General features: G+C 51.5%; 2 protein-coding genes across 2 annotated transcripts in view; one reads left to right on the forward strand and one right to left on the reverse strand.

Moving 5' to 3' along the window:
* Positions 1 to 26431, forward strand: part of LOC128898994 (M1-specific T cell receptor alpha chain-like) — a 176387-nt gene that overhangs the window by 19067 nt on the left and 130889 nt on the right. Inside the window, exon 3 of the mRNA XM_054176878.1 lies at positions 19937 to 19951. Coding sequence (XP_054032853.1) covers positions 19937 to 19951 — 15 coding nt within the window. The remainder of the gene's footprint in view (positions 1 to 19936; positions 19952 to 26431) is intronic.
* LOC104300327 (olfactory receptor 6F1) lies at positions 9551 to 12726 on the reverse strand. Its single transcript, XM_054176961.1, has 3 exons — positions 12694 to 12726; positions 10925 to 10999; positions 9551 to 10495 (listed from the first exon to the last, which is right to left on the reverse strand). The coding sequence occupies exons 1-3, from the start codon at positions 12724 to 12726 to the stop codon at positions 9551 to 9553; spliced, it is 1053 nt and encodes a 350-aa protein (XP_054032936.1).

The following is a 26431-nucleotide window of genomic DNA, read 5'->3' on the forward strand; positions in this document are numbered from 1 at the left end:
ACCAACAGGGAAGGGCTGGTGGGTGATGTGGTGGTCGGAGGCTGTTTAGGGGCCAGTGACCATGAAATAATAGAATTTTCAGTATTCAGTCAAGCTAAGAGGGCCAGCAAGAAGACCTCCACTCTGGACTTCCGGAGGGCGGACTTCAGGTTGCTCAAGGAAACAATTCAGAGGGTTCCTTGGGAGAAAGCCCTTAAAAATAAAGGGGTCCAGGAGGGCTGGACCTGCTTCAAGAAAGAGCTGATGAAGGCTCAGGAGCAGGCTGTGCCAATGTGCCGGAAGAGGAGCCGCCGGGGCAGACGGCCAGCCTGGCTGTGTAATGAACTTTTAATTGAACTAAGGGAAAAAAAGAGGGTGTATCATCTTTGGAAGAAAGGTGAGGCAACCCATGGAACGTTTAAAGAGGTTGCTAGGGCATGTAGGAGGAAAATTAGGGAGGCAAAAGCATATTTGGAACTTAAACTGGCCTCTGATGTGAAGGACAACAAAAAGTCCTTCTATAAATATATTAATAGCAAGAGGAAGGGCAGGGACAACCTCCACTCCTTGGTTGACATAGAAGGAAATGTTGTAACACAGGATGAGGAAAAGGCAGAGGTACTTAACACCTTCTTTACCTCAGTTTTTACTACCTGGAAAGAACGTCTACCAGACAGCTGGCCTGCAGAACTGGCAGAGGGAGCCAGGGAGCTGCATGGTTTCCCTTTGTTCCATGAGCAAGTGATAGGAGCTCTCCTCAGCAGCTTGGATCCCCACAAGTCCATGGGACCAGATGGGATCCATCCTAGGGTGCTGAGAGAGCTGGCAGATGAGCTGGCCAAACCACTCTCCATTATTTTTCATCAGTCCTGGCTCACTGGAGAGATCCCAGCTGACTGGAAGCTGGCCAACGTGGTACCCATCCACAAGAAGGGCCGGTTGGATGAGCCAGGGAATTACAGGCCTGTCAGCCTGACCTCAGTACCAGGAAAGATTATGGAGCAGGTCATCCTGAGTGCAATCACACAACACTTAGAGGATGGCCAAGGGATCAGGCCCAGCCAGCATGGGTTTAGGAAGGGCAGGTCCTGCCTGACCAACCTGATCTCCTTCTATGATCAGGTGACCCGCCTGGTGGATGTGGGGAGGCCTGTGGATGTAGTCTACCTGGACCTCAGCAAGGCCTTTGACACCGTTCCCCATAGCAAGCTCCTGGCCAAGCTGTCAGCCCATGGCTTGGATGGGACCACACTGCGATGGGTTAGGAACTGGCTGGAGGGCCGAGCCCAGAGAGTGGTAGTGAATGGTGCCACATCCAGCTGGCAGCCAGTCACCAGTGGTGTGCCCCAGGGATCAGTGCTGGGCCCCATGCTCTTTAACATCTTTATTGATGATCTGGACGAGGGCATCGAGTCTATCATCAGTAAATTTGCTGACGACACCAAGCTGGGCGCAGGAGTTGATCTGCTGGAGGGTAGAGAGGCTCTGCAGAGGGACCTCGACAGGCTGGGCAGTTGGGCAGAGTCCAACGGCATGAGATTTAACACATCCAAGTGCCGGGTTCTGCACATTGGCCACAGCAACCCCATGCAGAGCTACAGGCTGGGGTCAGAGTGGCTGGAGAGCAGTCAGGCTGAGAGGGACCTGGGGGTGCTGGTCGACGGTAGACTGAACATGAGCCTGCAGTGTGCCCAGGCAGCTAAAAGGGCCAATGGCATCCTGGCCTGCATCAGGAACACTGTGGCCAGCAGGAGCAGGGAGGTCATTCTGCCCCTGTACACTGCACTGGTTAGGCCGCACCTCGAGTACTGTGTCCAGTTCTGGGCCCCTCAGTTTAGGAAGGATGTTGACTTGCTGGAACGAGTCCAGAGAAGAGCAACAAAGTTGGTGAGGGGTTTGGAACATAAGCCCTACGAGGAGAGGCTGAGGGAGCTGGGGTTGCTTAGCCTGGAGAAGAGGAGACTCAGGGGTGACCTTATTACTCTCTACAACTACCTGAAGGGAGGTTGTAGACAGACAGATGTTGGTCTCTTCTTCCAGGCAAGCAGTACCAGAACAAGAGGACACAGTCTCAGGCTGCGCCAGGGGAGGTTCAGGCTGGATGTTAGAAAAAAGTTCTATACAGAAAGAGTGATTGCACATTGGAATGGGCTGCCTGGGGAGGTGGTGGAGTCGCCATCACTGGAGGTTTTTAGGAGAAGACTTGACAGGGTGCTTGGTGCTGTGGGTTAGTTGCTTGGGCGGTGTTGGATTGGTGATGGGTTGGACGCGATGATCTTGAAGGTCTCTTCCAACCTGGTTTATTCTATGTATTCTATGTATTCTATGTATTCTAATCTCTCTAACTGTTGGATATGCACTGAACTTCCTCGAGGCCAAATGAGGACCCCTTTATTTGGGGTAGCCTCAATGAATTGGACTTGGGGGCCATCAGACTGGGTGACTACATCTGATAGTAACTTCCACAATTGTCAGCATGGGAAAGATAGCTCAGAAAGCCTGGGTCCAAAGTTTGACTTATTAATTGTAGATCCTTCACAAACCCTTTTTGTAGAAAGCAATGAAAATAGTGAAAATAAGGTAGGATGGCAAAACTTAACAGGGTTGGGCTGCAGCTGGAATTACTCTTCCCCTGGAGAAGTCTCAGGTGTCAATCCATGGGTTCAGGGAAATGGCTGTACCTCTTCTAAAGAAAACAGGCTGGATGTTGTAGGGGCTGGTGTAGCCCTATTAAGTCAAACTAGTTGCTTACTCCCTTATGGATATTGGTGGTTATGTGTAGATGGGTATGCCAGAAAAAGCTTACCCCCAAAATGGACAGGAGTTTGCACGGCAGGCTACTTAACCCCACAAATCACTGTCCATCATGAGATCCTGCCTAGAGGATATTGGAGAACTCTTTGGAGAAGACACAGAAGGACAGCAAATTCCCTTGTCAGATACAACACTAGCTATCACAGTTTTGTTCGAGCATTGATCCCTGCACTAGGCGTTGCACAACTTGAAAAAGCAATAGTAAATATATCAGCTCCAATGGCAATCATTGCTAATTCAGCAGCTGATGCGGTGCAGAATCTGCAGGTGGAAGTTAAGTCTGTGAGCAGTGTGTCACTGCAAAACAGGCTGGCTTTGGATATTATTACAGCTGAAATGGGAGGGGTGTGCACCTTGATAAACACCACTTGTTGCACCTATGTAGATAAGTCAGGACAAATTAAAACTGATGTACAAAATATATGGGAACAGGGGAAAGTATTACATGAGGTGAGCAAGGATGATACGTCATATGGATTATCAGATCTCTGGGAAGAGTTAACCTCATGGATGCCCAATATGCTCTGGCTTAAACAGCTGTTGCTGGGAATTGTAATGATTATTTTATTAATAATATTATTGTTAGTTTTGGTTAAGATCATTATGTGTACTGGAAAGAGTAGTGTAGAATCTTACCAGAAGTATAAAAATGATAAACTCAGGCATGAGCTGGAAACAGGACATTATTTTAAGAAAATATAGTATAGGAATATACTCTTGGCTGTAAGAAAGGGGGGAATTGATGAACAGAAAATTCTCATTAACAGAATAACCGAGTAGATAAGAATTTTCCTTGTTAGCTGAATGCTGGAATGCAGGGAGGGGGAGAGGAGTTGGCAGACAGCCTCTGCATAGATAAGGAATAGCAGGATTTTTCAGTGATTTACTTCTGTTAGCCTTGGACAAGGGGGTCTTTTGCATTAGATAAAGGACACCTGGGTGATATGTATACTTCTGCTCTTTTTAGATAGATAACTTTTGTATAGATAGGAGGCATCTGGACTTTTCTGTGAAGTATTGACATACCACAGATAGCTTTCTGTATAAAAGTTTGCCCAAAACTCTCTGAAGACACACAGGCCTTTTGAAATGATTCTACCTGTGTCCGGCGCTGAAATAGAAGCATAATACAAGAAACTTACTGAGTGTCTTGTGTACATTTCTCTAAGTCAAAGGCATTCCCACACTTGTCCATCCTGCCTTGGCCCAGGAGCCTGCCAAAGTCACCCCAGGGAAAGGGGTCCAAGTCTATCAGTGTATTAGAGGAGCTGCTTATTGGTATCCCCTGGACACCTCCATAGTGGAAGAGGTCCAAGAAAGAATTAGTGACCTTGGAAGCAGGAATAACTCACCTGAAGTTGTGAGGTGGGTCCCAGGAGATGCAGTGAAGGGTTTGAAGTTGTGGGTTACTCACCTACCCAGGGCCAGGTCCATTGGGTCACATAATGGGAGGCACTTGAGGGCTGGAGCTATACAAGAATAGAACCTGCTGAATGGATTTCCTACACTCCCAGTGCCCTCAGGCAAAGGACCTGTAGAATGTTCCCTGACAGGCCATTAGAATGAGCCTGAAAGCCCCATGGCCCAGGATGGGCTCAGCAATTACCCCGTGGCCCCTGGGCAGGAAATGGCTGTCCCCAGCTTATTGCTTTTTGCTGTAAATCCCCTACAATTGTGCCCAGAGACAGAGAAAACCAAGACCCAGCCAGGTCCCGTCACTGTCCTGGGAAACTGCTCCTGCTGGTGTTTCCCACTGTGGGACAAGTGCCTTTAACCTTAGAACCTCCCTTCATCTCTGTGCCTGGGTGGCCTCTGACACCCATGGGAAGGAGCACAAAGTTAACAGCTGCTGAATCAGCCTTCTGTTGAAACCAGTTCTCACAGGGCTGAGTCCTCTTTTCTCTTGTCTTGTAGGCAGAGCTCACCACTGAGGACCCAAGGACCTGCAATCAAGCTGGAAGCAGATGCTCCTTTTAGGCATTTTGGTAACTGTTGTAGCTATCTGTTCTCTTTGCAGGGTGTCCATGTTGGTGCCACAGCGCTGCTTCAGGTGCCCTTTCTCCACTCCTTGTGGTCACACAGGATCAAGGAGTTGAGACCCCAGATGTCAGCTGACAAATGGCACAGGATTTCACGAGACTTTAGGGGCACCAAGATGAAGGGCTGTGTATGACATTACCTTGGGCTGCTAAAGAGGGATTAAAATTCTTTATGTGTCCTGTAAAACTGTCTTTCATTGTTAATATGACCACTGCCACTCTTGACCATTTCTGCCCATGACAGGGGATCTCCCTCAAAGTAAAGAGATCCTCATTTGGGGGGAGAACACAATTTGGGGATCAAATTACACAGCCTGGAAGAGCCTCCAAATCTTCCTGAAAACACCACCCTGTGGATGAGGACATGCAAAGCTACTTGACCAGGTATTATAATCTCTGCTCCTACACCAAAGCAGTTTCCAAACCTGTGCCTTGGCCTGAAGGCAATGCCACAGGAAGGGGTGAAGGATACAACACAATCTGTCCTGCTTGTCCTTTGGATCCTGCCTTTGATCCCTTGACAAAACCACATTTCTATGAGACAAATTTTTCCACCCCACAGTAGCCAGTATGGTGCATACAACTCCCCAGTGAGACACAAATATCACCTACCAGTGGGAGTAGTCTAATGTGGTCCTGGTCCATTCCCTCCCTGGGATGGCCTTGAACTGACCCTGCCTTTGGCCCACTGCTCAGAGGGGTGGAGAGTCCTCTTTGCAGCTCTGCTAGAGTGCTTGCTTGTGATACTGGCCATGGAGATCCCATCATTCATAGGAAGCATAAGAACTCTCATCAGAGATCTGTGCACTCGTTGGGGTTACCCATCAAAAGGATGGAGATAAACACTGTGATAGTACCAGCTGCCAGAGTAACACCTCTGAAACCTGTGGCCTTCCCTGTCCTCATTATCCCATAGCTGGAACATGTTCAAAGACTCATCCCAGCTTCACCCTTCTGAGTTACACTGACAATTGCAGTTGTAAGCAGCAGTGACACAGCTCCTTTAGAATCAGCCTGGGGTGCACAAATGGGAAACTTTATTCTTACCTAACATTGCAATATGACACAGGAGTAAAATGTGGTAGCAGAATTGCTTCTTTATGTCCCAATGCAAGATTTCATTTCAGTGTCCCTCAGACAAACACATCAACGAGGCACACCACAAACCCAGCAAGCCAGGTGTGGCCAGCAGGCAAACTCCAGGTACCCAATTGCTACAGCCCTGGGCAATTCATCTCCCTCTCTGGAGATATTCAAACCTCACCTGGATGTGTTCCTGTGTGATCTGCTCTAGGTGACCCTGCCCTGGCAGGGGGATTGAACTGGATGATCTTTAGAGGTCCCTTCCAACACCTAACATTCTGTGACTCTGTTATTTAGATGTCACCAGGGAAATGACACAGTATCAAACAATTCCAGCCCTGGGCAATTCATCTCTTGGATGTTTGAACTCACATTTGCCCCACGTTACCCTGCAAAGACACCAAATTGTTCTGCAAAACATTGCTTGGGAACTGCATTTGTGAAGCAGTTGGACTGGCTGTGCCCTTGGGGAGCTGACTTTACAAGCCCAGCAAGCACCAAAGATGCCTCTGCAGAACAGGCTGGTATTAGATATGCTGCTGTTAAAGGAACAGGGGTATATGGGATGTCAAAGCTGCATCACCACCCACAACACTTCCACCTCCACTCAAGAAGCCCTTGCCAAAATGAAGGCATTGCCACCCAGAGTACTGAGCTGTGCCCAGCCTTGCAAGCCAAAGACTGGTTGGGCAGAGTGTCCCTGGATTTCTGAGTTGTGTCCATCAGAAAGGCTTTGGGAGTCATGGGGTGGGGAAGGTGGTTAATAAACTTTGGGTTGACATTGTTGGTTGGATTTCTGGTTTTGGTGAGAGGAACAGCACCAGTTCAATGGATGATCCATTCCTTTGGCATCTGCTGCTGCTCCTCTCCTTTCTCCATCTGTCTGCTGCATAAGGATCACCAGCCCAGAAGAAGTTGAGACCCAAAACCTGGCACAAAGCTCTGTTTGAGTCACTGAGTGCAGTCCTGGCCTTGACCTAAAGGCTCTTCCTGAACCACACTGTTTGTGCCAGGCTGGTGAGCAGCAAGAGGGGACAAGGCCTGTGGAGGTGAGGCCCCTCCTGCAGCTCTGCCCTGTTCTGGATGAGTGCTAAGAGTGGCCATGGCAGCAGGAGCAGTCAGCTGACCCCTGAGACCCCCTGACCCCCAGATGCATTTTGGGAAACATCCAAAGCAAGAGAGTTCACATGCCCAGCAAAATCTGCCCAAGGGGAGGACCCCAAGAAACCAGAGACTATAGAAGAGACAAAGCAAGCCAGGCCAGCGGGGTGCCCCAGCACCCTGGAACTCCAGGTTGGAGGCTGTGCTGCACTGGTGGTGATATCTCCATATCCTTCTTGTTATCTCTGTCTTCTCTTTTCCTCCTTTGCTCTAATCTTCTCTGATTTCATTGAGCTAACACCAGGTTGAAGAACACCTGCTGTAGTGCACTGCCATTTGTGTTTGTATTTAATAAAGAGTTCAGTTGGGTTCAAAAGCCACTGGGTGCTGGGTTGACCTTGGTCTGTCTGTTGGGGATCTCAGAACCTGGCACAGCTCTGTCTCTAAGCCCAGGCTTAGAGGCAAGGGTTGTGACAGCACTGGTGCCTGAGCCTGGCTGAAGCTCTAATTGCCAAGTGCCCAGGACAGCTGGATACAGGAGAATGGCCTCCAGAAGCACCACTGCTTCCAGGAGAGACAAGCAGATGTTCCTCTGGGGCTGAGGCATCTCCCTCCGAGAGCTCTGCACTCAGCTGAAATCAATCCCAGCCTGCTCATAAAGGTGGAGCTGCTCTGGTACTGCCTTCTCCTTAGGAAGTGGCCTCATGGACCCTTCCCTGCCAGTGTGCAGGAGGAAGAGCCTTGAGGACATGATTCATCTCTTGTGCAATGGCAATTGTAGGAAGGGGCAATCAAGGGCCCTTTGGCAGTGCTAATGCCCTCCAGCCAGTGCCAGCAGAGGCTCCTGCCCAGCCAGCCCTTCCCAGCTCTGCACTCTGGGGACCTGGTGTAAGAGTCTACTCCTGGTGTGACTCAACAAAGATAAAATCACTTGCTGCTTGCCCAGACAGTACCAATCCTGGATGCAAATCACCTTGCGATTGCATCCTGATAACACTGGACTGCAGCTGGCCTATAACAATGACCCAAGGACCCAGCCATCACAAGATCATTCCTAGCTATCAGATACCCCCAGGAAGGGAAGGTGATGAGTCAATGGACTCTCCACCTGTCTCCTGATGTGTGATAAGTGGGTAGGCAGGGAGATGGAGAGGAAGGAGGTGGAGGCTCCCCTCCTCCCCCCCCCCCATCCAGACCACTGTCCAAACTCACATGAATACACAGAAAGATTTCCTGGGGAACGATACCTGGATATTTACAGGAGGATTTCCTGGCTCCTGAATTCCTGAGGGACAATGCTTGGACACATACCTAAGGACTAAAAACTGTATAAAAGACTTGACCACTACTGGCTCAGGAGGAAGAAAAACGCAGAGAGAGAAAAACACAGAGAGAGAAAAACGCAGAAGGAGGAGCATGCCACTGAGAAGGAAGGAAGCAGACTGAACCCTCTCTCCGTGTCCTAAGTCCCGCTTGCTGCCACTCATGGAGCTGACCCACGCTGCCCAGAGGGACCTCAACTATTCTCCAGCCAAAGCCTCAGCACCCTTTCTCTACAGACCCAGGCTGCCCAGAGGGATCACATCGCATCTCCAGCCAAAGCCTCAGCAACCTTTCTTTAATATGATTCCTTTCCTCTTCTCTCTCTCCCTTCTCTCTCTCCCTCTTTATCTTCTCCCTCTCCCCTTCTTATTTCCATTTTCTCTATGTAATAAATAGTCTAGCTGTTGATATTTTGGCCTCGTTTGTGCCTATTAATTTCACAACACGGGAATATTCAAAAGAACTAGTCTCCTTCCCTCTCCGGACTGAGACACCTGGGCAATCACACTCAGGGGCTGCCACAGCAAAGCCCCAGCTGGCTGGAAGCATGGAGAGTTAAATCATGATGTGGGGTTTTGGTGTGGAAATGCCCTGACACAGGGAGCAGGAAGCAGTGGTTTGCATTGCTTCCATTAGAAATTCCAAGTACAATCAGGTACTGGAGAGGGGCAAGGCAGGGAGGGGAATGGTGCTGTCAGCCTTACAGCAGGAAGGGTGGCTGCAGGTAGAGCTCCCAGACACTGGCAGGCTTTCTCTGGAACCACCCAAGACAGCTTGGTTGCATGGAACAGACACAAGGATGGGGCACAGCTGCACCCAGAAAACATCAGCAGCACAGATCTATCTCCTGAATCAAGGAGCAGCTGCTGGGACTTCTGATGGGGACTGGGATGAACCCTGAGCAGGGGAGGTGACTCCTCCAGCTCTGTCAGAGAACTGTTTCTGGATGGGTTTTGTGAGCCTTTCCAATCGCTGTTCCCCACTGCACTTGGAGCCATTGTGAGTTCCCCCAGGAGTGCCCAGAGGGTGGTGGAAGCATTAGGATCAAGACTGAGCCCAGTGAGATGAGCTGACTGGGGAACTGGGGGCTTTGCCCTCTCTGTGATGCCCAGGAGCACTTACAGTGCAGGGAGGAACTTCTGCAGGGTAGAAGTTGTGGGAGGGAGGGGCTGAGTCACTTTGCTGTGCCTGAGGCTCCTCAAAAAGCCACTTCATTTCTTCTGTAAAGCCCTCCACAAGGCTTGCTTCACTTCTTGGTTCCTGAGGGTGTAAATGAAGGGGTTCAGCACAGGAGTGACAACTGTGTTAAAGGTGTTGATGAGTTTGTTCAGGTCCAGGGAGCTGTGGGCTGATGGCTTGACATACAGGAACATGGTGGAGCCAAACCAGATGGTGACAACACTGAGATGGGCAGAGCAAGTCGAAAAGGCCTTCTTCCGGCCATGGGCTGACTGGATCCTCAGGATGGAAGAGATGATGTACAGGTAGGAGACCAGGGTGAGCACACAGGAGGCCACCACAACTAGGATGGAGACAAGGAAAGTTGCCAGCTCCACAGGCCACGTGTCACTGCAGGAGAGGGCAAGGCAGGAATCGATATCACAGAGGAAATGATTGATGAGATGTGGCCCACAGAACATCAGCCTGGATGTCAGCAAGGCCAGCAGTGAGATGGCCAGAAAGCCTCCCAGCCAGGAGCTGAGTGCCAGCCGAGCAGACAGGACACTGCTCATCAGGGAGCTGTACCTCAGGGGGCAGCAGATGGCTAAGTAGCGGTCATAGGCCATGGCAGACAGGAGAAAACACTCAGTGGAGCCCAGGGAGAGAAGAAAGAACAACTGGAGGATGCAGGCACTGAAGGAGATGGTTGGGCTTGTCCCCAGCATGACTCCTATGGCTTTGGGCACAACACCTGTGGTGTACCAGATCTCCAGGAAGGAGAGGTTGCAGAGGAAGAAGTACATTGGGGTTTGGAGGTGGCTGTTCATCCAGACCAGGGCTATGATGGCTGCATTGCCAGTCACTGCCAGGGAGTAGCTCAGTGCAAAGACCACCACAAGGGAGAGCCTGGACTGCCAGGTGCCTGGGAAGCCAAGAAGGAGGAATTCTTCCACACTCGTCCCATTTGCCATGGCCTCCCAAATGCTGAAGTCCATCTGCAGAGACAGGAAAGGTTCTGTGAGAGTTTCAAGCCTGTGCTGGTCCTTCAGACACTGCCAGCAGTGAAACAAACCCAGCTCCCTTGAAAGTGCAGTTGGTGCAGAGCATGGGAAAACAGCATCTACCCTGAGATCAAAAGGTCAGGGAAGTCCTTGGCTGCAGAAACACATCTGGGCAATTGGATCTGAGCCTCAAGGTCAGGCCAACACTGTCCCATGAAGCTGGAGAGCTACCTATCAGATCAAGCACAGGAAGGAGACAGATGGAGCTGAAGCAGCACCTGAAGGATTCCTTTCTCTCCTCTCTTCCTCCTTAGGAACTTCCATGCCAGAAATCTCGTGTGGCCAAAGGTCAGAGGATGCCCCTTAACCTGGCTCTCCTTAGACATTCAAGGCAGAATGAGGCCTTGGGCAGGCTTCACTCACCAGCTCAGCCAATGCAAATGAGCCAAACAGCAGCTCTGCACACACCATCCTCCAGATGAAGCCAGGGCCCCTTGGCTGAGGGAGAGCACTGGGAAGAGGTTGATTTCCGAGGAGCTCTGGATGCCCTGCTGCCAGCAGAAGCCTGGATGAACAGCTCCCAGCTTGCTGACTTGCTTCAGGCTCTGCTCAATTGCCCAGCGTTGTTTGCTCTCCAGCCATGCAGCAGGTTCTGAGGATGTGCTCCCGATTTTCTTGCCCCCCCCCACAGCCACCCCTGCACACCCACAAAGGAGGCCCTTGTGTGTACACAGAGAGTGAACTCTCTCCAGCTGAGCTGCAGGTACTAAGAGCAAACACCAGGAAGTCGGCAGCATCCTCAGCATAAGAACATCTCCACACCCAGCTCATTAACACACACAAGCCCAAACTGGCTGCACCCAGGAGAGGCTTTTCTGTGTTCCCTCTGTGTGCCCCAGGCAGTTTGGTCTCTGGAGGATCTCCTGGGCTTGTCCCAGCTGGATAATGCTCTCTCTCCACACAGGCCAATTAAGGGCCAGCAACAGAGTTCTCTCCAGAGGCTGCCAGGCTGGGTGTTTGCCTGCTGCCTGCGGCTGTGGTGCAGGGACTGGGCAGGATCCCAGTGCTTGCCTGTGTAGCCATTTGCTGACACCCAGAAGATGTCTGAGCCAAGGGACCAAGGGACTGGGAATGTCAAGCATCTGGTGCTGGAGGCTAACTTGTTCTTGAAAGCTCCAGGGTGGCAGAGAAGTGACGGCAACTATGGACACACGGACACAGGGAAGAGTGAGGCAAGGGGTGCAGCTACCTGGTTTCCAAGCCTGTAACCACAGTTAAGGGCTGAGAAGAAGATAAGAGTAAAGACCTATGGGCCAAGGCAGAGAAGAGAGGAGTTGGGAGAAATTAATCTCCCCTGCTTCCAGAGCAAGTGTCTCCAGGGGAGCTACTCATCTTTGATCCATTCATCATCAGTGGAGAGAATCAGGCAGTGTGTAATGGACTGGGGCAGACCCCTTCCCACCACAGGCAGAAATAATGACTCAGACAAAGGAATTGCAGAAGTGTTGGAAAGCTTAACTGGAAAGCGGTGAGTGTGTACAGAGAGCCAGAAGCACAGTGACACAAGAAACCCCAAAGCAGACCCAGAAACATCCCATCCCCACCTGGGGGTACACCCAAACCCCCCAGGGCTCTTCCTTCCCCCCCCTCCCCCCCTCCCCGCTAGGCTAGTCTCAGCTGGCCAGATCTGAGGCTGCCCATCCCCCCGTGGCCTTGGGCCTAGCCAGGCCCATGACCGGGAGACATCTCCCCCAGGTACCGGGTGTCGGAGAGGAAGGAAAGAGGAAGTGCCAGACCCCGCTGTAGATTTTACAGTGCTGTAGGGGATCATGGTAGGAAATACCCAATTTCCTTTGTCCACCCACTGGGCTGGACTTCTGGACACAGGAAACACCCCCATAGCAGAGGGCACCCAGCCCAAACTACGACACAGCATCAAGGTCATTTGCCATAATTCCACCCCTCGGCTTCTAGACTTTTCTCAAGACACCTGGGTTTCATGGCAGGAATGGGATATGAGGCTGCAGTGGCTGCCAGGAGACTTTTCCACTCATCCAAAGGGATGAGACTTAACTGTCAAAGAATCTTCTCCCCACAGCCAGCTCCTGAGCACAAACTCTCTGGAGGCATCAGTGATGCTGTCAAGAGCTCTGAGCCCATCTGCAGCCCTCTGGACAAGTGGAGCCAGTTGCCTGGTCCTGGCTGATCTTCAGCTTCTCCTTCATGCTCCGGGTCAGAGCAATTTGATCTCCCTCAGAAATGCACTGTTTCACTCTCCCCATCTGGCTGCTGACTGCCCTCAGCTCCCACAGGCTTAGCTCCAGCAAGCAGCTTCAAGTCATTCAGCAGCTGCTCCTTGCAACATCTTCTCCCTGCTCTCCTGCCCATTGCTGCTGGCCATAGCCCCAAGGTTGGGTCTTGGAGGGGACAGGAACCCACAGCAGCAGCTATGGGTCATGCCAAGGGCTGTTCCCTGCTTTACCACTCTGGCCATTCTGCAGAGCAAATCATCCTGTAGAGCCCCAGAGCCACCCCTGCCAGCCCAGCACAGCTCCTGCCACAGCAAGAGGAACAGCTCATGCTGCTGCTGAGACCTCAGGACCTCCTTGACAAGATCTGATAGTCCCTGGCAGCAAAGCAGAGCAGCCAGGGATGTCCTCTTCAGCTACCAGGCATGGGGCCCACAGAGGAACCACTGCAGAGTGTCCCAACCACCTATTCCTCTGAGAATGGAGAAGAGTCTCCTTGTGCCCTCAGTGCCTTTTACCCCACAGAAAAACCCTTCTCCTTTGACAGCTTGGGGAGTGTCCAGACAGGAAAGGACCACACAGAGGCCAGGCTTGAATACAGCAGAACTTTAATGAGTCAAAAGAGAAAAACAAAGTCACTGCAAATGGAGTATAGCAGTGCAGGAATGCCCTAAAGCCCTCAAAGTTCTCTGGTCCAGGGCCATGGAGAAGTCCCTGCATGATGTCTGTCTGCCTGCCTCAGAGAGGAAGAGGAGAGAGATGGTCCCCTCCAAGCTGGGGACTGTGCTGCCAAGGGGCAGCAAAGCAAACAAGGAAAGGGAAAGGTGAAGCCCAGCAGCTGTGCCGCAGGGAGTCCATCCTTGGGCCAGCAGCATCTTCTGAGCTCCTGGAGCTGTGTCCCTGGGGCTTCCCCAGCAGCTCTGTCAGCGCAGGTACCTTCTGCCATAGGAGTGGCTGGAGATGCCAGAGAGGTCACATCAGCCAGAGCTGATAGGCACTCCCTCACAGCTGAGGATGCTGCCAACAGCAGTGGAGCTGGAGGAGCCCACAAGGGTGTTCTGTGAGAAGGAGCTGAGGATGGGGCTGGGCAGGGTCAGCAGCACAGCAGGAGGCTCAATGGCCACAGTGGAGCTCTGGCACTGCCTGACACAGGGCTCATTGCAGCTGTTGGCCAGCGGGGTAGGGCCGCAGGGCCGGCAGGGCAGGCACTGGCTGTAGCAGGACATGGCTGGAGACTGGAGGTGCACCTGGGAGAGAGGGCAGGGAGGCAGCAGAGAAGGCAGCTGGGTGAGGAGCAGCCTGGTGACACTATCACAAAGGAGCCAAGGCCAAGACTCAGTGGGGAGCTGGAAGCTGCGCAGCAGCCACAGGGCCTTTGTCACCCTGTGAAGAGCAGCCTGGCCCAGGGAGGCTCTCCCCTCCCTCAGTTCAGACACCACAAGCTGCCTCAGCCACCTCCCAGCCTCTCCCTAAGCAGACCTTCTCCTGCTTCCCTCTCTCCGCACAAGAAGACTCAACCATCAGGAGAGAACAGAGGCAGTAGCAGCTGAGAGCTGCTCCGAGGGGAGATCTCCTTTTGGAAGAGGAGCAGAAGGGGCTCCAGACTCACCTGGCTGCCAAGGAGAAGGAGGCAGGAGAAGTGGATGAGAGAGCAGGACCTGGGCTGCCTTTTATACCTGCCCCTCATTGCTGCAGGACCAGAGGCACCTTGGCAGAGGTAACAATCTTTGCAGAAGCTCATCTTGAATGCAAAGCATCACAGCTAAGGACATGGCTGTGCTTTCATTTCCTGCACTTCTGCCTTTTCATCTCCATGTCTGTGCCAGGCCCACACCCCAGTGAAGGCTTCTTCTGAGCACTGGGTGCAAAGGATCCAGGATTTCCAGGGCAGGACTGCAGGAGTGCAGGCAGAAGACTCATTTCAGGTGCTGGAGGGGTCCGGATCAGAGCAGTGATGTCAGCCTGGGTCTCTCTGTTGGGACTGTTTGAAGTGCTGTTGTGTGTCCTCAGCTCACTTTTTTGTCTGTGCCTTGTCCTGCTCTGACCCCATCCTGTGTAACACTGCCCAGTCTCAAGGGTCTTCAGCAGAGTCCATGGCTCATGGTGCTCCTCTCTTTGTTCTCTTGTGTGCACTTAGAAGCAGACAGCTTTGTGTGGGTGCAGGTGGAGGCACAGAGTTGTGGAGAATCCACAGGGGTATGCATGAGCCTGTGAGTGAGTGTCCCTCTGTGTCCCCCAGCCCGAGGACATGTGCTGCTCATGGCAGGGACACTGCATTGCTCACTCCATGAGCACCACAGAGCAACAGAAGAAGCCTATCTCCAGCTGAATGGTGATGGCCCCAGCCTGCTGCAGATGTGTCCAGGGAAGAGGCACCACAATGAAGCTCCTGTCTCCTGAGGCCTTTTTACTGGCCCTCCAAAGCTCATGCTCCTCTGCTCACAACTCCAGCTCCAGCAAGGATGTTTCCACCCCACTTTAGGTCCCTAGTCTAAATCATTTTAACAACTCTGGGAGTGCCTGAGCATGGCTGGCTGTTCCCCTCCTGCCTCTGCAGCCCAGCACTCAGCTGCTGGAGAGTTCAAAAGGATGGAGACTGCTTCATGATTTCAGTGAGACCAGTGCCAGGGAGCTCAGCTGGCTCTGATTCCCCTATGCATGGCTCTGCTTCTGGCGGTGTGTGGGAGTCCTGCCCTTGCTGTCCTTGTCCTTGGGTGATGGCCATGGCCTCCATTGCAAGTACAGGTGGAGAGATAATGAGCAGAAGCTCTTGGGCTGCTTCTTTCTTCCAGCACAGAGCTACTGAAACCATGAGAAAATCTTTTTCAGGTTTGATCCCCACTGCCTGTGCAGGAGCCAGGGATGTCTCCCTCAGCTCCAAGGGACAGTGCCTGTAAGGGCCTCACTGCTGTGTTCCCTACTCTCTCCTTCCTCTGGGAATGATGAATTGGCCACTTGTGTCCCCACCTCATCCCCCAGCACCCAAGCCAATGCCTTTCTTACACAGCAACCTGAGGCAATGACACAAAAAAGGGATCCAGGTGGAGGCAGAGGCTGGGCTGTGGAAAACTTGAATGGCTCTGGAGTGGCCATTTGTGAAGGTGCTGATGATGAAGAGGAAACATCCCAGCTCATGGCATGGGCTGGATGCTTGCTTTCCCAACGCTGCCTTTTCATTTCCTGCCTCATGCCCAACCCATTCCTTCATGGAGGCTTCTTTTTTGTGCTGGGACTGAGACACCCCAGGATGTCCATGGCAGGAATGTGTCAGTGCCAGCAAAAGCCTCACCTCAAGTGAATCCAATGCAGGAAAGCAATTTTGTCCTGGTTGGGGTTTCCTGTGGCCCTGTTGAAAGGAAGAGGCCCTGCAACCCTGGTCTGGTCCCCCAGGGGCTTCCCTGGGAGCACATGAGCCAAGTCTTTCCCTTGCTTTTCCTTGTTCCCACCTTGCTCCTTTGTTCACTTGTGGTCAGCTTCCCAAGCAGGTGGCTCTGCAGCCTTTGGAATAACTTCAAGGAGGAACAATCCCCAGTTTCTCTGGGCAACTTGTGCCAGGGCTCCCTGTCTCCTCTCCACCCATCAACCTTTCATTATCTTTTCTCTCCTCACTCCAGCTGAGGAGGGTTCTGACCTCCAGCTTGGTGGGCACCTGGCATGTAGCCAGGTTCAATCTACCACACATTTCCTTCAGGTATTTATTCTGTTAATAAGATCCACCCCAGCCCTCCCTTCTCTGTGCTGAACAGTCCCAGCTCTCCCAGCCTTTCCTCATAGGAGAGGTGCTCCAGCTTATCCATCCTCTTTCTGCCCCTTTGGTGGATTCTCTCCAACCCAGAGCAGTTCTGTGTTGAAAGCAGATAGCATCAAGGGGTGTAAGGGACTGAAAAATATTTATAAATTTGTATCAGCATTGCTGGGAGAACAATTTGAGCCACAGAGGTTTCGTGCCTCTGGCTGCCCTTCAGGAAGAGGTTCATCTGAAGCCAATATAGGGAGGCTGGCCCTAGTACCCTGCTCCTGCTCCTGCACCTCCACCTGGTGTCTACTGATGGACTTTAGGACCCAGGAGAGTCCCTAGCAGCAGCACCAGGCCTGTGTTCCACAGCTGAGCTGGGGGACATGCCTGTTATCAGCCGTAGTGTGAACTTACAATAGACCTCACTGTGTGGTGGCTGCCAGAGAGATCTGCTGGGCTCAGGCTGCTGGGGATATGCTGGGGCACCCCCCTCGGGGGTCCATACTGGGACCTGTGCTGTTTAATATTTTTATCAATGATACTGACTGGGATTGAGGGCACCATCAGCAGTGTGCAGATGGCACCAAGCTGAGTGGTGCTGTCCATGTGCCAGAGGGACAGGATGGCATCCAGAGGGACCTGGACAAGCTGCAGAGGTGGTGCCCAGGTGAACCTCATGAGGTTCAACAAGAGCAAGTGCAGGATCCTGCACCTGGGCTGGAACAATCCTCACTGTCAATATAGGCTGAGAGATGAGGTCAGAGAAAGCAGCCCTGAGGAAAAGGACTTGGGGGTGCTGGTGGGGGAGATGCTGGACAGGAGCAGGCAGGGTGAGCTTGCAGCACAGAAGGCCAATGGGCAACTTGGGCTGCATCCAAAGCAGCATTGCCAGTGGAGACAGAGAGAAGATTCTGCCACTTCACTCTGGTGAGGTCTCATCTGCAGTGCGTCCATCTCTGGAGCCCTCAACACAGGAAGGACCTGGACCTGATGGAGCAGGTCCAGAGGAGGCCATGAAAACAATCGAGGGATTGGAACACCTCTACTACAGGCTGAGGGAGCTGAGAGTGTTCAGCCTGGGGAAGGGAAGGCTCCAAAGAGACTTTAATAGTGACCTTCCAGCATGTGAAAGGAGCTACAAGAAGGATTGAGAGAGACTGTTTGCAAAGGCCTGCAGTGACAGGCCCAGGGACAATGGTTTGAAATCAGAGAAGAGCAGCTTTAGATTGGATGTTAGGAACAAATTCTCTACCATGAGGGTGGTGGAACACTGCAACAGGTTGCCCAGGGAGGTAGTTGAAGCTGCATCCCTGGAAATATTCAAGGTCAGGCTTGACAGGGTTCTGGGCAGCCTGATCTAGCTGGGGATGTCTCTGCTGACTGCAGAGGGGGTTGGACTGGATGAGCTTTGGAGGTCCCTTCCAACCAGACTGTTAATGATTCTGTGATATGCTGTGGGGCCACCACTGCCATCATCATCTGTGAGGGCTGCCATTCCTGCTTGCTGTTTCTGGGCTGCCCTTTCTGCTCACTGCTGGCACTGCTCCTGTGCTGCTCCTGTGCTACTCCTGCTCACTGCTCCAGCCTGCTGTTCCTGTTGGCACTATTCCTGGTTGTGCTATCATGGCGCAGTGACTCCACAGATCAGACCATCCTGGTACCTCTACCTGTTGCCTGTTAAATAAAGTGGTTTGGCACTTGGCTCTGTTAATTCAGTTCCCAAGAATGTTAAGCAAGTCACCATAAAAGATCCAATTAAGCATCACTCAGAAGTTAAGCTCAGCCACGCCCGGCCCCTCTGGTATCTGAGGACAAGCTGGAAAGAAAGGGGGTTGAACTTCTGCCAAATTATCCACCATTGGATGGTGACAGGTGCCCAACTAGTCTTTGTTCCATGGATCATGACCCCCCTGGCTGAACACTGTTCAGGCAGTTTTCAATCCACTGCCTGCTTATCCAGCCTGATCAGCAACAGCTTCTCTGTAATGATCCTGTGCAGAAAACTATACTGAAATCAAGGCTGATTGTATCCACCACTCTTCTATTGTCTCCCAAGTCATTTCATCATAGCTGGATATCAGCGTGGTCGAACATCACTTGGTAAATCCAAGACCTCCAGTTCTTCTTGCTTGTTACCCATGCTGCGTGTGTTGGTGCACCTGCACTGCAACTGGGCTGCTGATTTCTCAACCCTAATTTGTATCCCACTCTCTCCTCTCCAGAGAGACTGGTTTCCTCACCCACCCACTTCAGACCTAGTTGAAAGCCCTCCTAAAGAGCCCTGCCAACTCTAGTGCTAGTACCCTCTTGCCCTTTCTAGATAATGTCACCCCATCAGGACCCAGCAGGTCAGGTGCAGTAAAAGTTGCCCCAGATCAAAGAACCCAAAATTCCGCTGCTGGCACCATCCCCTGAGCCAACTGATGGCATGGCTTCTCCTGTTCCTCTCAGTGTACTCCCCTGCCACTGAGGGAACTGAGCAGAGCACTGCTTGAGCTCCTGCCCCATCAATCAATTGTCCAAGGGCTTTGAATTCCTTTTTGAGCATCTTGGTGCCCTTCTTATCAATTTCATCACTTCCAGCTTGGATCACCAGCAATGGGTCAGAGGCTGGATTAGCTTTGGGAGTCTTCAGGTGATGTCCCTTTTCCATGCCCCAGGTAGGCAGCACACTTCCCTATGGGATGGGTCGGGATGACATATGGGTCCCTCTGTTCCCCTCAGGAGAGAGTCCCCAACAACTAAAACCCTTCTCCTTTTCTTTGTGGTGCTGGTCCTTATGGTTGGTGGGGACTGCTTTGCCTTAGGCATCTCCTTAGATGGTTCCTCTTCAGCCCTCTCATCCCCACTGCCCTTGGCTTGCAGGGCCTCATACTTACTGTGTAAGGGCAATGGGAGAGGGGCAGAGGGCTGGGATGGATTGGATGGATTCCCCTTGCTTCCTCTAACAGGGACTTGTATCCCTCCCTCCCTGTTTCTGGGGATGCCTCCCTCAAGAGGGGAGGTCTGCAAAGCCTGCTTCCACATATGTCTAACTCCCTTTCACATTCCCATATAGTCCTGAGCCTTGATACTTCATCCTTTAGCTCAGCCACCAGGTTGAGGAGAAAATTCACCTGGTTCATTTGGTTCCTCTTTGAGGGCTGTGAACCTGGTTTGTAGCTGTAAGCTCTTAGTGGGGCATGAACCTTCTGCTTGCTGCCAGAAGTCTCCAGCTTCTCCAGAGTTTGCACTTACTTTAATACCAGCAGGGGACCCTTGTCTGCTTCTCCACTGCCGTTGGGGTCTGGAGCCTTTCAAGCTGTTGCATCTCAGAGAAACTCCTGTCTCCCTTTCACCTTCTCTGGTGCCAGTCTGCTGGCTCACTGCCAACCACTGCCTGACTGAAGGATGCTGAGCACTCATTGTCTGTAATGCCTGAGGATATTCTGTGGTGTTAGCTGATGCCAGCTGCCATATCAGGAAGTGTTCTGGGAATATCCTTTAATCAGATTTGGGGAGGGCTTGCCTGGGTGTCTTTGTGATAACCATTTTTCCCACCTAGTAGAATAAATATGGTTGTGATGAATGATTTGAGGATCTGCTTGTGAGAGAAATGAAATTGAGAAAGCTTCTGCTAAGTTTGTTATCAGCTGAATCCTGGAGTCCTGGATGCCAAGGATGGTTTGGGTTTTTTTGCTAGAATAAACCCAGCTGCAGCATCACTCAACACACACAGTACCGGGGTATTTAAGAGCTCCCACTCTAAGCCCAGATTGTGTGGAGCCCACAAAGGCATTCTGGGAGATGGGGCTGAGAGTGGGGCCGTGCAGGGTCACCACCACGAGAGGGCGCTCGACCACAGCGGTGGAGCGCATGGCAACTTCTGGCCAGCGGGACTGGGCTGCAGGGATGAAAGGGTTGCACTGCTCGTGGCAGAACCTGTCCTAAGAGTGAAGATGCCCCTGGGAGAGAGGGATGTTGGGATGTGTGAGGAGTAGCCTGTAACCAATACCAAGGCACATGCAGGGCTGAGAACTGAAGGCTGTGCAGAGACGTATGGAGAATTTCTTGGCCTCATCCTGCCAGGGTCCAAAAAGTGCTACCAGCTCTTATGCAACTACTGCTTAGCCCCTGTGGCCAGAAGCCATCTCAGTACAGTTCCAGCCTCCCTCCATATCTAACATTCTCCCTCTCCCACAAGCAGCCCCCAATATCTGGCACAGGACAAAGCTGGTATCAGCTAAGAGGTTCATTGACATGACAACTCCTTTTGAGACAGAAGAGAAGGAGAAGGAGCTTCAGCCTCATGTGGGGCTCAAGGAGAAGGAGGCAAGAGAAATGGATGAGAGAGTGAGGAGCTGGGCTGGATTTTGTCCTGGGCCCTTCTTGCCCCAGGCTGCCAGACACATCCCTTCTACAGCTCATTGTTTTCTGACAAGCTCATCTTGATCCCAGCTAATGCTGAGGGCTGTGTTCTGGCTTCCTGAGTTGATGTCTTTTTGTTCACTGTTTCATGCCAGGCATTGTGACCGTTTGAGGCTGTGCCTTTAAGGAAGGGGCACTCTGGCTAAATGTTTATAAATATTCTGTATTCTAAATGAATTTCATTGGTGAATTTTTGGGGGAGTGAGATCTTGAGACCCAGAGCAGCTGGAACTTTCGTTTCTTTTCCATCGCCCTCCCTTCTAGCTGGACTGCTTCTGGGCTTCTGGCCAAATAACAGATAAGAGATACTAACCCCCCTGTACCTAGACCTCTGTCTGCCTTGCTAACTCCCTTTTTTCTCTTCTCTACCCTCTTTGGGGAAGAAGGGAGGTAGGGGGGTGAAGGGGGCACAGGGGGAAGCCCCCTCTGTTGGGGGTCTGGTTTCTGATTGTGTTTCTTTGCTGTATATTTCTGTATATATTGTAACATTCTGTGTATTTGTGTACATAATTTCCCTGCTGGGCATTGCTTTGTAAATGCAGCATTCCCTTCGCTACACCAGCTGGGCCAGTCGTGGGGTTTTTTTTCCTTACTTCTTCTTAGTAGGGGAGGGAAAGCTGGGCCTTTCCTTTCAACCCACCACAGGCATGTTCTCAGTGAGGGCATCTTTTTTGTGACAGGATGAGAGGCCCAAGCATTTCAGGAGCAAAGCACCCCAGAGTGGGCAGAGGACTCAGTTCACATGCTGGAGGAATCAAGTAAATTACACCAGTCTGGGTTGCACCTTTGAGTCTTCCTGTGGTCCTGCTGGCAGGAGTGGCCATCTTCTGGGTCTGACCCTAGCCTGCCTAACACTGCTCCAGGAAGACACTGTTTGCCTGGTTTGCCTCCTGCTCTTCTGAACCAGGGAGGGGGGAATGGGGAGAGATATGGTGCAGAGTCCTTTCCAGATCTCAGAGTGTAATCAAATTGTTTTAGTAAGACAGAATAAAAATAGGAATATAGCCAATGAGTAAAGCTTAGAGCCCCCTCCAGGTGCTGGGAACCCTGGACTCATGCAACACTGTACAGACCCAGATGGATTCTCCCATCCTGAAAGAGCTTTTGGTTTGCTCCCATGCTGTGGTGCCTTTTATTTTGTGTAATACCAAAAACTAATCATACATCATCTCCTTACATGGTGGAAGCTTATTTCTGCCATAACACCCAGCAGTGTGCAGCACAGGCTGGCACAGGGCACTCCAGCAGGTTCCCCTGCAGCAACTACTTGTGCCAGCACCCAAGTCTCTGGGCAAGGCTCCTTTACCAGCTTCCTCCTCCTGTCTTGGAGTCCTCATGTGTGGAGAAATACTGAACAGCTGCTTCCAAATAACAGAGGCTGAACTAAGAGACACTTGAAAACCCTTTGAAAAGAACATGACAGCTGTTTGCCAGAACCCCAATGCTGTGAGGAGCTGCTGTGCTTCCAAAAGCCCTCCCACCTCTGAGGAGCACACAAAGGCAGTTACACTCCTGAGCATGAGAGAGAGGTTGTCTTGCACAGCAAACTTTACAAAGGGAGAGGGAAACCCAGGGGACAGGCACTGAAGCTGTCTGCTCTCTGATGTGAAGACAATCAAAAGCAAACTGTGAGTGGGCCTTCCCACCCCAGAGGCATGACTGTGTCACACGTGCTGGCACCGTCTGCAGGGTGCAGCCATTTCACTGAGCTGCTGGAAGTGTCTGGTTCTGTTGTGTGCTGAGAGTCTCCTGAGGGACGGATTCTGGAGGTGGGGAAAATGATTTTGACCGTGGCTGTGCCAGCTTGTGTCCTGCTAATCCAATCAGCTGGGTGTATCCCATGCACTTCCTTTGGTCCTCCACAGATTTTAGTAGGCTATGGAGAGGACTGGGCTGTGCTGATGAGGTCAGGGAGAAATGCAGAGGGTGGAAGTAGCTACCTGGATTTTCCTTTTCTTTGGAAAGGCAGAAGGGTTTGGGACAGTGACAGCTTTAAACAGAACAAGGGAGAGAAGGAAGCAAGCTGCTCCTAAGACATTTCTGCCTGTGTTGCAGGTTTTGTTGGAAGTGACCCCAGAAGCAATTCCTCTCCGAGGTGGCTGCCGCAGTTGGACAGAGAGTGGTTCTGCCCTGCCAGTACAGCTCTGAGGACAGTATCAGCACTTTGAGTTTCTTTGGTACCGACAGCTGCCAGGGAAAGCCTGGAAATTTCTCCTGCATGGTTATAGTACTTCAGGCAATGCAAAGTTCCGTGATGGCAACTTCACTGTGGTGGTCTACAGAAATAAATCAGCCCCCTTAGAAATAGCAGCTCCAGGACACTGCCACTTACTACTGTGCTCTAAGACACCACGTCAAGCTAAGCCCCACTTCCACTCGTGCAAAATCTGCATTGCCAAGAAGAGCACATGAGGGCTGAGGCTCTTCAGCTTTCAACCTTCCTTTCAAACTTGAAATGATCCTCTCCTTCTTACATCAACCTTTCCAGTACCTGCCAGTCCAACTGCTCCCTATTTTCCCAAAGATCCCATCTATGCAGAAGTATTCAGACCAGGGATGTAGAAATGCAGGGCTGTGAGTCTGTCTGCAGATGAGCTGAGACATTCAGCTTTCCTCATTTCCTCACACAGTGTGCTGGGTTGAGGCAGCCCCCTCTCCCCACCACGGGCAGGAATAAAACACTCAGACAAATGGATTGCAAAAGTGATGAAAGAATAAATAGAAAGCAGTGAAGGTTACAGAGAACCCAAAGCGCAGTGACAAAGAAAGATCCCAAAGCAAACCCAGAGGCATCCCATTCCCACCTGAGGGTACACCCGAGACCCTCAGGGCTCCTTCTTCCCCCTCCCTCTGCTGGGCTAGTCTCAGCTGGCCAGGTCTGAGACTGCCCATCCCCCCGTGGCCTTGGGCCTAGCCAGGCCCAAAGCCAGGAGACATCTCCCCCAGTTACCGGCTGGCGGAGGAGGAAGAAAAGAGAGAGTGCTAGACCCCGCACTGGATCTTATAGTGGTGCAAAGAATCATGGTAGGAAATACACACAATTTCCTGTGTCCATCCCTCTGGGCTGGACTTCTGGACACAGGAAGTGAACACACCAGGGGGGCACCCAGCTCAAACTGAAACACACAGAAACCAGCACCACTCAAGAAAAGGATCAACATGCTTGGACAGGAGCTCCAGGTGCAGCAATAATCCCTACCTGGTCTTGGTTTCTCCAGAAAGTAAGGCTGCAGAACCCAGTACTGCTGGGGGGACACTGCTGGCTGAGATTCTGACCCAGCTGTGGAAGGAGCTAGGACAGACATGTCTCTGCTTTGCTCCTGGCCAGCCCTAGCCCTTGACACAACTACCCAATGGACCACAGGTCCTCATCTTGTTCTTTGCAGAGCAACCAAGGAGCAGAAAAGCATCTTTTACCTCGATGCCTCAGCACTGGGCAGGGTATCCTTCTTAACCAGATGGTTAAATGAGATCCTTCCACACCCTCCTTAGCATAAAGTCATCTCCTCTGGAAAATACTAATAAAGAGAAATGCTGAAGAAAGTGTAGTAAAACAAAGGAATATCAAAGAGATCAACAGACCATGAGATAAGAGGGGGTACCTTTTACAGGTATACACTGCCATGGGATGATCAAATAATGATGATCGATAAAGCTGAGTAAGTACTGGAGTACTGTGTCCAGCTATGGGATGCCCACCACAAGGGGGACATAGACCTGCTGGAGCAGGTCCAGGGGAGGGCCACCAAGATCATCAGAGGGATGGAGAAATCTGCTATGAAGACACTCTGGCTGAAAGAATTGTTCAGCCTGGAGAACGCTCCAGGGAGGCCTTATAGATGCATTTCAATATCTGAAGGGGGAATAGAATAGAATAGAATAGAATAGAATAGAATAGAATAGAATAGAATAGAATAGAATAGACCAGGTTGGAAGAGGCCTTCAAGATCATTGTGTCCAACCTATCATCCTACACCACCTAATCAACCAAACCATGGCACCAAGAACCCTGTCAAGTCTCCTCCTGAACACCTCCAGTGATGGTGACTCCACCACCTCCTTGGGCAGCCCATTCCAATGGGCAATCACTCTGTGTAGCACTTCCTCCTAACCTCCAGCCTAAACCTCCCCTGGCACAGTTTGAGACTGTGTCCTCTTGTTCTGGTGCTGGTTGCCTGGGAGAAGAGACCAACCTCTGCCTGTCTACAACCTCCCTTCAGGTAGTTACAGTATCACTAAGGTTGGAAGAGACCTCGAGGATCATCGAGTACCACCACAGACCTCATGACTAGAGCATGGCACCAAGTGCCACATCCAATCTCCTCTTAAACACCTCCAGGCTCGGTGACTCCACCACCTCCCTGGGCAGCACATCCCAATGACGAATGACTCACTCAGTGAAAAACTTTCTCTCACCTCCAGCCTAAACCTCCCCTGGTGCAGCTTAAGACAGTGTCCCCTTGTCCTGGTGCTGGTTGCCTGGGAGAAGAGACCAACCCACTCCTGGCTACAACCTCCCTTCAGGTAGTTGTAGAGGGCAATGAGGTCACCCCTGAGCCTGAAGTCCAGGTAGACCACATCCACAGGCCTCCCCACGTCCACCAGGCAGTCACCTGATCATAGAAGGAGATCAGGTTGGAGAGGCAGGACCTGCCCTTCCTAAATCCATGTTGGCTGGACCTGAGCCCTTGGCCATCCTTCAGGTGTGCAGTTATTGCTGCCAGGATAATCTGCTCCATCACTTTCCCTGGCACTGAGGTCAGGCTGCCAGGCCTGGAGTTTCCGGGTTCCTCCATCCGTCCTTTCTTGTGGATGGGGACCACCTTGGCCAGTTTCAGTCATCTGGGACCTCTCCAGTGAGCCAGGACTGGTGGAAAATGATGGAGAGCGGCTTGGCAGCTGTGGTGGATCGAGAGAGGACCTAGCTCTCCCTCCCCCACAGAGAAAGAAACCACAGCTAACCCAGTCAGAGAAGCAAAGCTGTATTTCCAAGCATATATGGAATGCAGGTTATGTATAACACAGTATATACAGTATTTACAATATAGATACAGAAATATACAGCAAAGAAAAATAACACAACAAAATTCCCTCCTCGAGAAGAGGAGGGTTTCCCTCCCTGTAACCCCCTCTCTCCTCCCCTACCTCCCTTTTTTCCCAAAAAGGGGTTAGAGAGAGAGAGAAAGGCAGTTATTAAGGAAAAGAGATGTTGTTAGGCTTCAAAAGCACATGCAGGGATTACTTTTGCTTATCTCAAGGTCAGCTCCAGCTAGTTTGGTGAGAAGCAGACAGGCTGGAAAGGCAGAACAGGCTGGAACTCAGAAAAATTCCAACTGCCCTACAACTTAAAGCTCCATTCTGCCAATCTACCAATGAAATTCATTTAGAATATCTGAGTGTTTTCATTCTGGAACCAAAACATTCAGCCAGAGTGTTCCCAACACTGTCCCTTTCTTAAAGGCACAGCCTCAAATGGTCACAGCAGCTCATCTGCCAGCTCTCTCAGCACCATAGGATGGATCCCATCCGGTCCCATGG

This window comes from Dryobates pubescens, chromosome 36, assembly GCF_014839835.1.
Source record: "Dryobates pubescens isolate bDryPub1 chromosome 36, bDryPub1.pri, whole genome shotgun sequence".
In the NCBI taxonomy this organism is placed as follows: Eukaryota; Metazoa; Chordata; class Aves; order Piciformes; family Picidae; genus Dryobates; species Dryobates pubescens.